The sequence below is a fragment of the Heptranchias perlo genome, chromosome 9, assembly GCF_035084215.1.
Source record: "Heptranchias perlo isolate sHepPer1 chromosome 9, sHepPer1.hap1, whole genome shotgun sequence".
Taxonomy (NCBI): Eukaryota; Metazoa; Chordata; class Chondrichthyes; order Hexanchiformes; family Hexanchidae; genus Heptranchias; species Heptranchias perlo.
The window spans coordinates 49,308,010-49,321,666 of NC_090333.1; the positions used below are offsets into that span (position 1 = coordinate 49,308,010).

General features: G+C 41.2%; 1 protein-coding gene across 1 annotated transcript in view; it reads right to left on the reverse strand.

Moving 5' to 3' along the window:
- Positions 1 to 6,555, reverse strand: part of sgip1a (SH3GL interacting endocytic adaptor 1a) — a 163,438-nt gene extending 156,883 nt beyond the window's left edge. Inside the window, exon 1 of the mRNA XM_067990376.1 lies at positions 6,533 to 6,555. Within this exon, the coding sequence (XP_067846477.1) occupies positions 6,533 to 6,542 (10 nt within the window). The 5' untranslated portion in view covers positions 6,543 to 6,555. The remainder of the gene's footprint in view (positions 1 to 6,532) is intronic.
- Between the last annotated feature and the right edge of the window lie 7,102 nt (positions 6,556 to 13,657).

The window sequence follows — 13,657 nt, forward strand, 5'->3', positions numbered from 1 at the left end:
CGCTGGGACCTTTCTAGAATCCAGTGAATTCTGGAAGATTACAATCAATGCATCTACTATCTCTGTGGCCACTATCTTTAAGACCCTCAGATGCAAGCCATCAGGTCCAGGGGACTTGTCAGCCTTTAGACCCATTAGTTTACCTAGCACTTTTTCTCTAGTGATAGTGATTGTTTTTAGTTCCTCCCTCCCCTTTGCCTCTTGATTATCTACTATTATTGGTATGTTATTAGTGTCTTCTACTGTGAAGACAGATACAAAATATCTGTTCAATTCCTCTGCCATTTTCTTGTTTTTCATTATTATTTCCCCAGTCTCATCCTCTAAGGGACCAATGTTTGCTCCAGCTACCTTCTTCCTTTTTATGTGCATGTAGAAGCTTTTACTGTCTGTTTTTACATTTCTTGTTAGTTTACTCTCAATTTATTTTCCCCCTCTTTATTATTCATTTAGTCATCCTTTGCTGGTTTTTAAAGTTTTCCCAATCTTCGGGCTTACCAGTAATCTTTGCCACGTTGTATGCTTTTTCTTTTAACCTGATACCATCCTTGACTTCACTGTTTTTGTGGAGTCTTTCCTCCTCACAGGGATATATTTTTGTTGCGAGTCATAAAATATCTTTTTAAATGTTTGCCTCTGCTTAACCACCATCATACCATCTAATCTGTTTACCCAGTCCACTTTAGCCAATTCCGCCCTCATTCCTTTGTAATTGCCCTTTTTGAAGTTTAATATGATAGTTTCAGACCCAAGATCCTCGCTCTCAAACTGGATGTGAAATTCGATCATGTTATGATCACTGTTTCCCAAGGGATCCTTTACTTTGAGATCATTAATTAATTCTGTTTCATTACCAATTACCAGATCCAAAACGGCCTGTTCTCTGGTTGGCTCCCCAATGTATTGGTCTAAGAAACAATCCCGAATGCATTCTATGAGCTCCTCCTCAGGGCTACTTTTGCCAATTTGATTTGTCCAATCTATGTGAAAGTTAAAATCGTCCATGATTATTGCATTACCTTTTTTACAAGCCCCCCTTATTTCCTGATTTATATTTTGCCCTGAAGTGTAGCTACTGTTAGGGGGCCTATATACTACCCCCACCAGTGATTTTTTTCCCTTGCTATTTCTTACCTCCACCCAAATTGACTTGACATCTTTGATCTTCTGAGCCAAGATCATTTCTCACTATTATACCAATTTCATCCTTAATTAACAGTGCTACCCCACCTCCTATCCTTCCAAAATGTTAAATAGGAACATAGGAATATAGGAACAGGAGTAGGCCATTCAGCCCCTCGAGCCTGCTCCGCCATTTGATAAGATCATGGCTGATCTGTGCTCTAACTCCATATACCTGCCTTTGGCCCATATCCCTAAATACCTTTGGTTGCCAAAAAGCTATCTATCTCAGATTTAAATTTAGCAATTGAGCTAGCATGTTTTCTAATTTCACTCCTGAAAGGTCTGGCTCTAATTTTTAGACTGTGCCCCCTACTCCTAGAATCCCCAACCAGCGGAAATAGTTTCTCTCTATCCACCCTATCTGTTCCCCTTAATATCTTATAAACTTCGATCAGATCACCCCATAACCTTCGAAACTCTAGAGAATACAACCCCAATTTGTGTAATCTCTCCTCGTAACTTAACCCTTGAAGTCCGGGTATCATTCTAGCAAACCTAGGCTGCACTCCCTCCAAGGCCAATATGTCCTTCCGAAGGTGCGGTGCCCTGAACTGCACACAATACTCCAGGTGCGGTCTAACCAGGGTTTTCTATAGCTGCAGCATAACTTCTGCCCCCTTGTACTCTAGTCCTCTGGATATAAAGTACGGCATTCCATTAGCCTTATTGATTATTTTCCGCACCTGTTCATCACACTTCAATGATCTATGTACCTGAACCCCTAGGTCCCTTTGGACATCCACTGTTTTTAACTTTTTACCATTTAGAAAGTACCCTGTTCTATCCTTTTTTGGTCCAAAGTGGATGACCTCATACTTGCCTACAATGAATTCCATTTGCCACAGTTTTGCCCATTCACCTAATCTATCAATATCCCTTTGTAATTTTATGTTTTCATCTACACTGCTTACAATGCCACCAATCTTTGTGTCATCAGCAAACTTAGATATGAGACTTTCTGTGCCTTCATCTAAGTCATTAATAAATATTGTGAATAATTGCGGTCCCAAGACAGATCCCTGCGGGACTCCACTAGTCACATCCTGCCAATGTGAGTACCTACCCATTATCCCTACTCTCTGTCGCCTTTCGCTCAGCCAGCTTCCGAACCAAGTCTGTACTTTTCCCTCGATTCCATGGGCTTCTATCTTAGCTAACAGTCTCTTATGTGGGACTTTATCAAATGCCTTCTGGAAATCCACATAAATAACATCCATTGACATTCCCCTGTCCACTACTTTAGTCACCTCTTCAAAAAATTCAATCAGGTTTGTCAGGCACTACCTACCTTTCACAAATCCATGCTGGCTCTCTCTGATTAACTGAAAATTCTCAAGGGGTTCAGTCACCCTATCCTTAATTATAGACTCCAGCATTTTCCCCACAACAAATGTTAGGCTAATTGGTGTATAATTCCCTGGTTTCCCTCTCTCTCCTTTCTTATAAAGCGGAGTGACATGTGCAATTTTCCAATCTAGAGTAACAGTTCCTGAATCTGGAGAACTTTGAAAGATCATAGTTAGGGCATCTGCAATGTGCTCACCTACTTCCTTTAAAACCCTGGGATGGAAACCATCTGGTCCTGGGGATTTGTCACTCTTTAGTGCTATTATTTTCTTTATTACTGTTGTTTTACTTATGTTAATTTTATTGAGTCCCTGTCCCCAATTCAATATAACCCTGAATATTTAGCTCCCAACCATGGTCACCTTGCAGCCACATCTTTGTAATGGCCACAAGATCATACCCATTTGTTTCTATTTGTGCCGTCAATTCATCTATCGTATTACAAATGCTGTGTGCATTCAGATAAAGAACCTTTAATTTTGTCTTTTTACCATTCTTTCCTACCCCGGCCCCATTTGCTACTGCACTCTTATGTTTGTATGCTCTGTCCCTTCCTGACACACTGTTTATCATTACCCCCATCACTTTCCTGTACTACTTCCTTGTCTTATCTCTTTATCAATCTAAACTTCGCCCCACCTGAACTCTCCCTCCCTTTATTTAGATTAAAGCCTCTCTACCGCTCTAATTATTCGGTTCCTCCTTCCATCTTACTTCATCTCACCCAATCAACATATCCTTCTATTCTTTTCTTCCTCACGTATTTATCTAGCTTCCCTTTAAATGCATCTATGATCTCCATCTCCTATATATTTATATTGGAGAATCGTTTTCTGACATTGCAGTAGAAATTGCCTTGATGTCGTGGCTTGGTTATTGCGTGGCAGGATCAACAGTAAAACAACTATTGCCTGCTTTTTTGGGCAGTTACCTTCCACAACCATTCTATAAGCCTCCCTCTCTGGCCTGTGTGAGCATGAGTGTTTAAGTTGCTCAACCTGTTGGTGTCCCAAGAAAAACATGAGCTCCTGTGCCAAGGGTGAGCTGTAGATTTATGGTACCATTCAAACGGTGGGCAGAAGCCACGTATTTTGGTAATGTGTCACCTTGTTTACATTGTTGATTTACTGCCAACCTCAAATCTACAACGAGGAACAACCTGGCAATTCAAAGGCACCATTAAGATTCGCTGGCAACAGTAGGCATATGTAGAGTTGCCAAATATGTTCCCCTGTTTCAACAGCGCTTAATGAAAAGTTATATGTAATCCTGTCAATTCATGAGGGACAAATATTAATTCTACTGAGATGGCTAAGAAACAAAAGCTCATCCAGAAAAGGAGTGGAATTTTACCTCAGACACCTTCAACAGGAGTTTCACATTTACACCTAGAATCACTGGAAACTTGGAATTCAAAGCGAAAGACAGCTATATCATGATTATACGGGAACAGTTTGATTTTACTGGACTTTCCAATTGAATTCATTGAAATCGACCAGAGTTGCTTTACATCTCTGCTTTTCTGTTATAAATATTATAGGGGTAAATTGTCGGCTCACTGCCCAGGCAGTAATCTGGTGGAGCTGATCACCCGCCCATTGTAGAACCCCTCAAATTTTCATTCCATTGAAATCAGTGGAATGAAAATCAGCGGGTTCTACAATGAGCAGGCGATTCACTCTGCCACATTACTGACCAGATGGTGAAGATGAAAATTTACCTTTATATGTTTCGACTATTTCTTTTAAAAAATTGCTTATTTGGAAAATAGTAGAATATTTTATCAAACAAAACAAGCATATACCTTTAATCAAGATGGGAACTATAATCACTCAAAATACAGTTGCGGTATAAAAGGCGCATTGCCCTGACTGCAGTGATTCAACTTGTTGGAGTAACAACAGGGTATGTGAAGCCCACCACACAGTGCAAGATTCCAATCTCAGCCAGTCCACTATGGGGATTGGGGAAATGCTGAGCGCCTCTCCATGCAGGTAAAGAAAAATAAAGGGAGACCTGCCTTGGCTCAGTTCTTGCATGTGTCAATACAGATTGGTATTGGTGTAACTTTTCCTCTCAGAGCAGCCACAAGGAAGGAGTATTGTATATTGCGGGGCATTTGGTTAGCCCTTAGCCCCTTTCCCAAAGATGCTTATGCACGAAGACACACGTTTGCTGTGTTGAGAAATATTTTATCTCCAAACAATCGATCACTGGAAAGCTAAACTTTTCCCCTCCATAATTTTTTCACAAAACTTACTTTAGTTTTGTTCACACCAAAAACTTAAAACAAATCTTGTGCATATAAATTAGAGCACAGAAAGAGCCACATTGGGCCTATTGTAGTACTATCACCTATCCATTGGAATGAAAAACATGGGAAAGAATGAGCTGCACAGGGTTACAAATATACAATGTGACACAGAACCCTTCAAATAAACAAGTACTTTGCCGTTAACCCTTTATGCCACATGCAGAAGGCTGTTGTCTGGCTCTGCTTGGAATGTAGGTTTTATTCCACTCTCCAATTAGAACAGTTTTGTTTTTCTTCTTGGGAGCAATTAGATCCATATTTCAGGAAGACCAGCAAGTTTTCAGTTTACACAACATTTCATTTCAAAATTTGTAAATATATTTCCAGCCCAAATTACAGAGCAATGCTCCAAAGCCCTACTGTAATTAAATACGCTTACATTTTTGGCAAAACATAAATTATTAGGCTGCAATGCATTTCATGTTTAATGTTTTTATCATAGTTAGAAGTGTAGCAGATATTGATTTATTGATAACTGACACAAAATCATATTTTACTATTTAATCTCTATTAAGTGGAAGTTTCTAGTAAACAATTTAACATTTCTTTGCATAATACAAAAGATTCAGCAGGAATAAAAGCTGCAGCCAATTCTAAAACATTTTCATTATATCTGAAACTGTGTTATACCAAATTCTGACTAACAATAACAACATTTATCAGTGGCTGGAGAAGAGGTTAATTTCCTACTTAGAACCTATCATCATTCCATGTCACAGCACTAATCAGTAGCCCATCTCTAGCTGCCCCTCAAATACTACTTAAAGCCACTATATTACTTACAGTGTTGTTTGGTACCCACCCACCCCACCCAGAGGTGGCCATCATGCAGCAGGGATGCTGAAAATATTCCAGCATTCAATTTACAATATTCAAACCGCCTTCGCAAAGAGGTTTAGAGGATCATCATTTCTGTTCATCCCTCCATGGCTGTACATAAAAATCTAGGCTCAAATTGAACATGACTGATTAAAAAACAATCTAATTGGTTACATCACTTTCACTTCAAATTAACATGCAGTCCTGGTCAGATAGTTTATGTTAACACTAAAAGCATAATTTCAGCCATTTTGGCAGACTGAAATATTGTTCATTATGTTAAAGTTAATGCACCTTATGCAAATAAAATATAATAATATTCACACACAAGCCTGACAGTCTCAATGTATGATACAGGAACATTTGGCACACTAATGTAAGTATCACCATATTAATTGCTTATACTGTTTCCAATTCACTGCAATATATATTCAAGTATTTGGAAATACTATCCCTCTGTTTAAATCAGAATTGTAGTTTGCAATTGATCTTAATTCACCTGTTAGATCATTTTTCATCCAAATCTGGATTAGTCCCCTACAATCAAGAATCTTTAAGAAATGTCACCGCTATAGCAGCCCTTTTAAACTCTTCTATGGGCAACAAATATGCAGTTCAGGAACCAGTACAAAAAACTGAGGAGGACACCGAGTCTTTCAAGGACCCATAAGGGTCATCTGCTTTTAGCTGCTACCTAAAGCACAATAGAAATCAATGTTTGACCACAAAAAAAAAAGAGTTAAAAATGTGAACGCTTGAGCTCTCCTGACAGAGCACAATTGCTGATTTGGACAAAAGCCCCAGACTTACTACTGGTCAGGCAGTTCAGAACGAAGGCTTAAAATATTACAAGGGATAGAAGCTTACCTTCCATCATGGTGGCAGAATTGCATTCCTCAATCTCCAAAGGTCCTGAAAGACACAGGAAAGCAGGGACCAGTTATCACGTATGAATTCAGCAGGAACGAAGATCAGCATCAGCTCCTGGCTATTGCAGATGCCAGCACAGAATTGAAATGCTGTGCTTATAGGCCATGGACGCTACTGTTGCTGTCAGCTACAGGATCACAGAACGATGCTGAAAAAAAGACAGGGAGAGAAAGCTTGCTGAGCTCAACACAACTGCCAGGTTCAGCCAATCCCTTTTTGCTCCGTATCTAATCACATGGTTGCCATCTCCTGACACAATACCCTTTGGGAATACAGGAAAAAGGCAGCTCCCCACCTTTCTCTGGTTTGAGTACACACACAACCCTCTTCATACCTTGTGACGCACTTCCTCGCCTTATAATCCTACTCGGGTAGCCAGATAGATAAGATTAATTATCAGCACTGTCAGATTAATGCAGAAGCCTATGCTGTCAGCTGGCAACTACTGAGCATCCGAAAAAAGCATTTTGCAAAAAGAAAACCTCTTCATTTAAAGAAGCATAGTGTTACTGCGGCTGAACAGCAATAATTAAACTACAGCATTGTTCTTGGGCTGATCAGCAGTTGATGCGTGTGTCCTTTTGTCAGAAGCCTGCTGCACATTTCTGCCTATTCCCCACTCACTCTCTCTCTCTCTCTCTCTCTGCCTCCCTTCCTCTCCGTGCCATTGAAGAGAAATCAATCTCACTGACGTCACATCATAAACAATTATCCCCAGAAGGATGATGGAGAAAAAAAAATCCTCCCAAGCTGCTTCACGAGAACCTTGGAAATAATGTGCCATGAAGGAAGCCGGTGTCAAAGGGCAAAAGAATCAACATAAGCACAAGGAGCACTAGGAATTTGTGTGGGAAAATGGATTTCACTCAGACTGGCAGAACACAGTGGGAAACTCTGAATTAATTAAAGAGCGTATGCTTGAATGTACATGAAGGGAGGATACTGGCAACTGACTGACACAGATGTCCCCTAATGAGTAAAGCACAGACAGATTTTTAGAGCCTCCCCCCCCCACTCTTCCATTTCTCCATAGTATCCTAACGATACAATTTGTATTGCTTCCTTACTATTTCTGAATCCTGAAAGTGTTAAACTTTTTCAAAATAGTCTCTGAATTGATAGTGTTTTCCTCTAAAACGCAAATATCTGAAATCTTCAAAACAAGTTGCAGATTTTTAAGTTTGTGCATATGCAGATAAGGCAATGTAATCTTCAATCAAAGATGTGCATATAGAAATAATATATCTAATCTATGATTTAAATCAGTGGTACTCATAAAACAGGCCAAGTGTTGTTTGCAGGCTACCTCCTCTTCACCTGTGGTCTTCAGCAGGTTGATATTCTGTTTGGCCTTGGACCTCCATTCATGCCCTGTCTGTCTGTGGGCATGGACTGATCTGGAATTCAGTGCTATTCCCTCTTCTTTTTTTGCTCTCCAACAAAAGAAGGAAAGAGAATGATATTAAGAGGCAGAGTCACCTAGCATCCTTACAGCAAATTAAAATGCCTTAATAAAATAGAACTATCGATCTATAACTTTTGTTTCTTCTCCTGTGGGAATGTTTATCAAACTGGAGGGATATAAACAGTGGTGTCTCCCAGGGACAATGTTATGTCCATTGATCTATATATTATTATTTGAACTTTGGTATAGGGGGCGCAATATTAAAATTTGCAAAATTGTAAAAAATAGGGAGCATGGTTAACTGTGGTGTGGACTGTAAATGACTTCAGGAGGACAGACAGGTTAGTAAATTGTGCAGATACGTGTTAGAAGAAATTTAATGCAGAGAAATGTGAAGTGAAACATTTTGGGAGGAAGGAGGAGGAGAAGATCCAGCGAGGGAACTTAAAAGAGCAGAAGTACCCCGAAGATGACCGGAGGTGTCCCAATGTAGGCCGTGGCCAAGACTAGCAGGTAAGTGTCTTGGGCCACTGGAGGGAGAGGAGGCTTTTATAAGGCCATCTCCCTCCATGGGAGCACATCATCACTGTTACCCCTCCTAGGGTCCACCACCACATAACAAATTTTTTAAAAATGACTAATAAACAAACTGCGTTTTTAACTTTAGAAAACTCATGTTGACGTTGAGAAATTGTTTTTTGGCTATGATAATATATTGCTATTCAGAAGCAACTACAATTCAATGTAATTTTTTCTCATTTTCCCTCATTCTCCTACAGAGAATTTTTGAGTTTCTCTTTGTCACACTGCCAGACACTTGCCTTGACCATCAGGATAGACAGATGACTCAATTTCAATGGTGTACCTTGAATGAATCTTGATTCCAATACAGTGAGAATGGACGGAGGTAAAAGAGTATTCATGTAAACCATACAGATTTGATGCTGACAGTCAGCATTTTGGACTGTCAGCATCATGGAGCAACATCTGCATTTTCCTATGCATAGATGAAAATAAGTGCAGACTGTGCTGCTCCTACTTCAGTGCTTTCCGGGCTCTTACCTTATGTTGCTACTGTTGCAAATGATTCAATATTGTTCCACACTGCGGCAGAAAGTCTCATGGCACTAAAGGGCAGAGGAAGCTGGAATTGGGGCTGAGGTAAAGAGCATAAAGGAAGGAGAGTGCCAACTTTAGGCAAGGAGGAGAGTGGTAGCATTAGGTGAGGAGCAGAGAAGAGTGCCATTAAATTCAGAGCCCATCGACCCTTAGTGATTCTTAACCCAGCACTGGAATGTGCCTTTGACTTGGTAGTAGCATTCCCACCTCTGAGTCAAAGGTGCAGGGTTCGAATCCCGCTCCAGACAGTCCTGGTGAGTGGAGACCAGAGCTTCGGTTCTGAATTCTGGTTTGACATCCAGCGAGGTACTCACATTCAATGGGTGTGGGTGTCCCCCTCCCTCATAGTATAGCTTGTGGGAGCCCATAATACCCTCCCGCCATAGAGGACTAACCACCCTATTGGCTGATATAAAGAAGATTACAGTCATAGAAAGAGTCTGTTGGTCTGTTAATCAGCCTGAGAATCATTCCACTACTTTACAGTATTCTTCATGGGAAAAATATGAAGATACGAAAAAAACAATCTACTATCTACTTTCACCCAGTTGAAAGCAGTTGTACAGCTGTTTCTTTTAGAGGGTGAACAGTATGCTGGTGGCCAGGGTGCTCAAGGAAGAAACGGGAGAGTGGCCAGTGTGTCACCTTTCCTGCCCTGGTGAGGTCATTGAATTTTTTGCAGGATTGATTTGCAATCCTGGAGGTGAGAGAGTTGGCATTTAGTGCCAATGCCACCTCCATCCATATGGCACGAGTGACCTTTTTGGTAGATTTCCTGCCACTGACATCCAGCATTCTGTCTCTCCTGTATTCTATTTCATCGAGAAGGGTTTGTAGGTTGGACTCAGTGAACTGTAACATCTTCTTTGCCTCTGCCATGCCCTGCTGCCTTCTTCGCCCCTCTCTGCCAGGTTCTCATGTGTTAGACATTCTTGTAAAGTGACACATATATACTCATGAGACATCCAATCAAGCTAGTTAACTCACTGGGCCCAGCACTAGGTCCTTACTTACCTATGGTTCTCCCAGCCTGCTGTTGCAATCTTCAGCCAGAACCAGCTTTTTAAATTTCCATGCACTCCAGCACATTACTCCGGTTTTACACCATATGCAAATGAGCTGGCCCATGAAATTCTGGTATAAATACCTTTAGAGATCATCAGTGGGCAAAACTCATTTTCCATTGGCGTAAAAGTGGTGCAACTCACTATGTGACATTTCTAGGTCAAAATGTCGAGAAACTACATTTCCTGGGGGCTCTGCATGGCCCAGACCCCCATCCCCACACACAATAAGTGTTCTGCCTTCAACCATTTATCCTCCTTCAGGTTTGTGTGTTTTTCTCCAATATAAGTGAAGGAATATATTGTACACTTACAGCTTAAGTTAGAGACTTGTATAGTGACTTTATTTTACATCAGACACACTTAAAAGCTTCGTCTTTTATTGCCAGCTGCTTTTGGGGCGGCAGCAGCTTTGTTTTAAAAAAAAAGATACTGGTCAGGTTTTGCTGGTTTTCTGAGTTGGCATATATGGCTTAGGGCAATGCATTTGGAGCTTCTAAGTAATGAGAGAGGATAGTTCAGAGCAACTATGGTATACGTATAAATGGTATACGTATTAAATAGAGAGAGATACATGAAAGGTTGTGACGGCAAGACAGAGGTTGGAAACGAAAGGTGACAAAACAAATTGCCTATTGGAGAATAAGCTTCTTCTTGTATCCTGTGCAAGGGAAATGTTAGAAGAGCCTCCACAAATATGATGACATATAGCAGTATGCGCTGTCACAAAATTGGACTGAGACCCATCTCTGTTTTAAACTGATAAAAATCAACAAAGAACTGCATATTTAGTTTCACTTTTACCAAGAGATTGGTAACTTTTAACACATACTCTCTCTGGAAAATGTGTGTACGTATCCCTTTGCCAGTCACCTGACTCATACACATAACTAGACTTATGGGTAGACTGCTACAGGTCCAATTGAGAAGGGGATAATTCAGCCCTAGAAGTAGTTACTTCCTAATTATTGTCTCCATAACAAATTGGCTTTCTCACAATTCTGCTTTGGAAGATCTCCCTTCATACCAGCAGCACAACACTATCAGCTGGAGACATTATTCAACTTGAAGATAACTGAACAGAAAGATCTTCTGGCTCAGGTTCATCTGGCGGCAGTGGTATCTCACGTGTAACCTGAAAATCTCAATCCTACCCATTCTCTATTAAACTTGGAATAAATTGCCGGTGTCTCCATTCTTGTGGTAATGTTTTTTAGCTATCTGTACGATGTATGATCACTGTAGCAGGATTTCCCACTAAGCTTGACCCTTGGTTGATCATCAGGGTCTATCGCTGCGAGTACTCTAAAAGAATATCACTGGTTGAAAAGTGCTAGTAAACCTCCTCAGCTTTCTTATTGGCCTCTCAATCAATGTTTTGCTTAGTGTTTTTGTTTTCAGTTTTTTTTTTCCCAAAAATCTTTGCGCTCATCCAGGTGTGGGTTTATATTTAATTGTTCCACGATAGACTGGTATAAAGATAAAGTATGTGAAAGCTTATTAGAATACATCTGAGATAGCTTTCAAGATATGTATATTTCCAACAAGAAAAAAATCATTGCTTGATTTAGTGGGAAACGAAGTGGGACAAATATCTGATGCAAAAGTAGGAGAACAATTAAGTAATAGCAACAACAGAAAGTCAAAACTCAGACAAGGAGGGATCTTGACCAAATTAACTGGGCAGAAAAACTAGCAAACAGTATGACAGATCAGCAGTGGGAAATCTTCAAATATGAGATGGATAAAGTACAAAATAGATATATTCTTTAAGTCAAAAAGGCAGTGCATCAGTGGTTAGAGTTCTGTGGCTAATGAGAGAGTTGAAAACTAAGCTGGAATTTTAAAAAGAGGTATGTGATAAAATGAGGGCTAAAGAAAATCATGAGTGATACAGAAAGCGTAGTGGGTAAAAATGGAGATTAGAAGGGTTAAGAGAGAATATGAAATAAAAAGTTTACAGAGAACATAAAAAGGAAATAGCATGAAAGAACGAACTTGCATTTGTATAGCGACATTCACAACCTCAAGATGTCCCAAAGCGCTTTACAGCCAATGAAGTACTTTTGAAGTGTAATCACCGTCGTAATGTAGGGAAATGCAGCAGCCATTTTTCACACAGCAAGGTCCCACAAGTAGCAATGAGATAATGACCAGATAATGGGGGTTAAATTGGATAAGCCCAGAAAACAGGCACGGGGATTGCAGTCCGGCAATTAACCCGAACCCGTTCATTGCTCTGCAGGCAGCATGTTAAATTGGTGCTGTCTGCTGATTTCTATGATTGCTGCGTGTAGCCACCGCTACCTACGCAGTTCATTGGCTGCACACATCAGCAGGGTGCCCAATATCGCAAGTGCTACTAGCGCTACTTAAAGGCAGCCTGCACCTCTTAAAGGGGCCACAAGAAGTGGTGGGAATTGTTTGAAAACTGAATCTGATACTTTGAGGAACGGCTGAACATGAGAGAGCGAGCACAAGATTTTTTCTGATAATGCACTGGAAGCCTTGGTGCAAAAGGTGGAGAGAAGGAGGAGCATCCTGTATCCGCAGTGGGGCACAAGGCCTTCCAGACAAATGTTCAAGAGGCAGTGGGAGGAAGTAGCGGAGGAGGTAAATGCCAGGAGCATTGCTCTGAGAACATGGGTGTAGTGCAGAAAGAAGTTCAATGATTTAACATGAGGTGTCAAGGTGAGTGAGTTCAAGTTTCAAATGGCATATCCTACCAACTGCACCATTAGCCTCATCCACTGCTCCACGCACTGCACCCCCATCACCCGCCTACCAACAATCTCTTTCAATCAATCAGTACTCAACCCTTCAAATCATACGCTTTATCTCACCCTCACATAGCACTGTTGCAAGCCTCACCCCCACAACTCACATTTCACACACACCAGCAGGACACTCACTGACACACTTCCCTCTTTCTTGCAGGAGAAGGTGGTGCATAACAGGAGGCAGCAAGAAACAACTGGAGGAGGACAAGCGCACCTACATGTTTTAACCCTCATGGAGGAGACAGTGCTAGGCGCATGGGAAGGGCCATCGCTGAGGCCGTGGCCACTGGCGGTTACTGGAGGGATTGATGATGAGGGTCTCTGCATACCTCATACTCCTTCTCACTTCTCCCTCATCCCAACAATCTCTTCTGACTCACGTGCTGCAGATGGTGTCAGCACGCACGTCTTACTTTCTCCTCTCCCCTCACCACAACTCAACCCTTGTCCCTTTGACATTTCAGATACCCAGAACTAGAACCTTCCCAGTCAGAGGAGGCAGAGTGATGATGAATAGACACCGTCACTCAATCTTACACTTGCAGCCACCAGCTCAGATACTAACACTGCACATACTTTAGAGGTTAGGTTAAAGGAGGGGTCTGCATGTGGTGAGACCCCGGGCAAAAGTGCGTAGGAGCCGGGGGTGGAGGGGGCGGTGGAGAAAGGATGCCGCAGGTGCCAGCTCACCGGA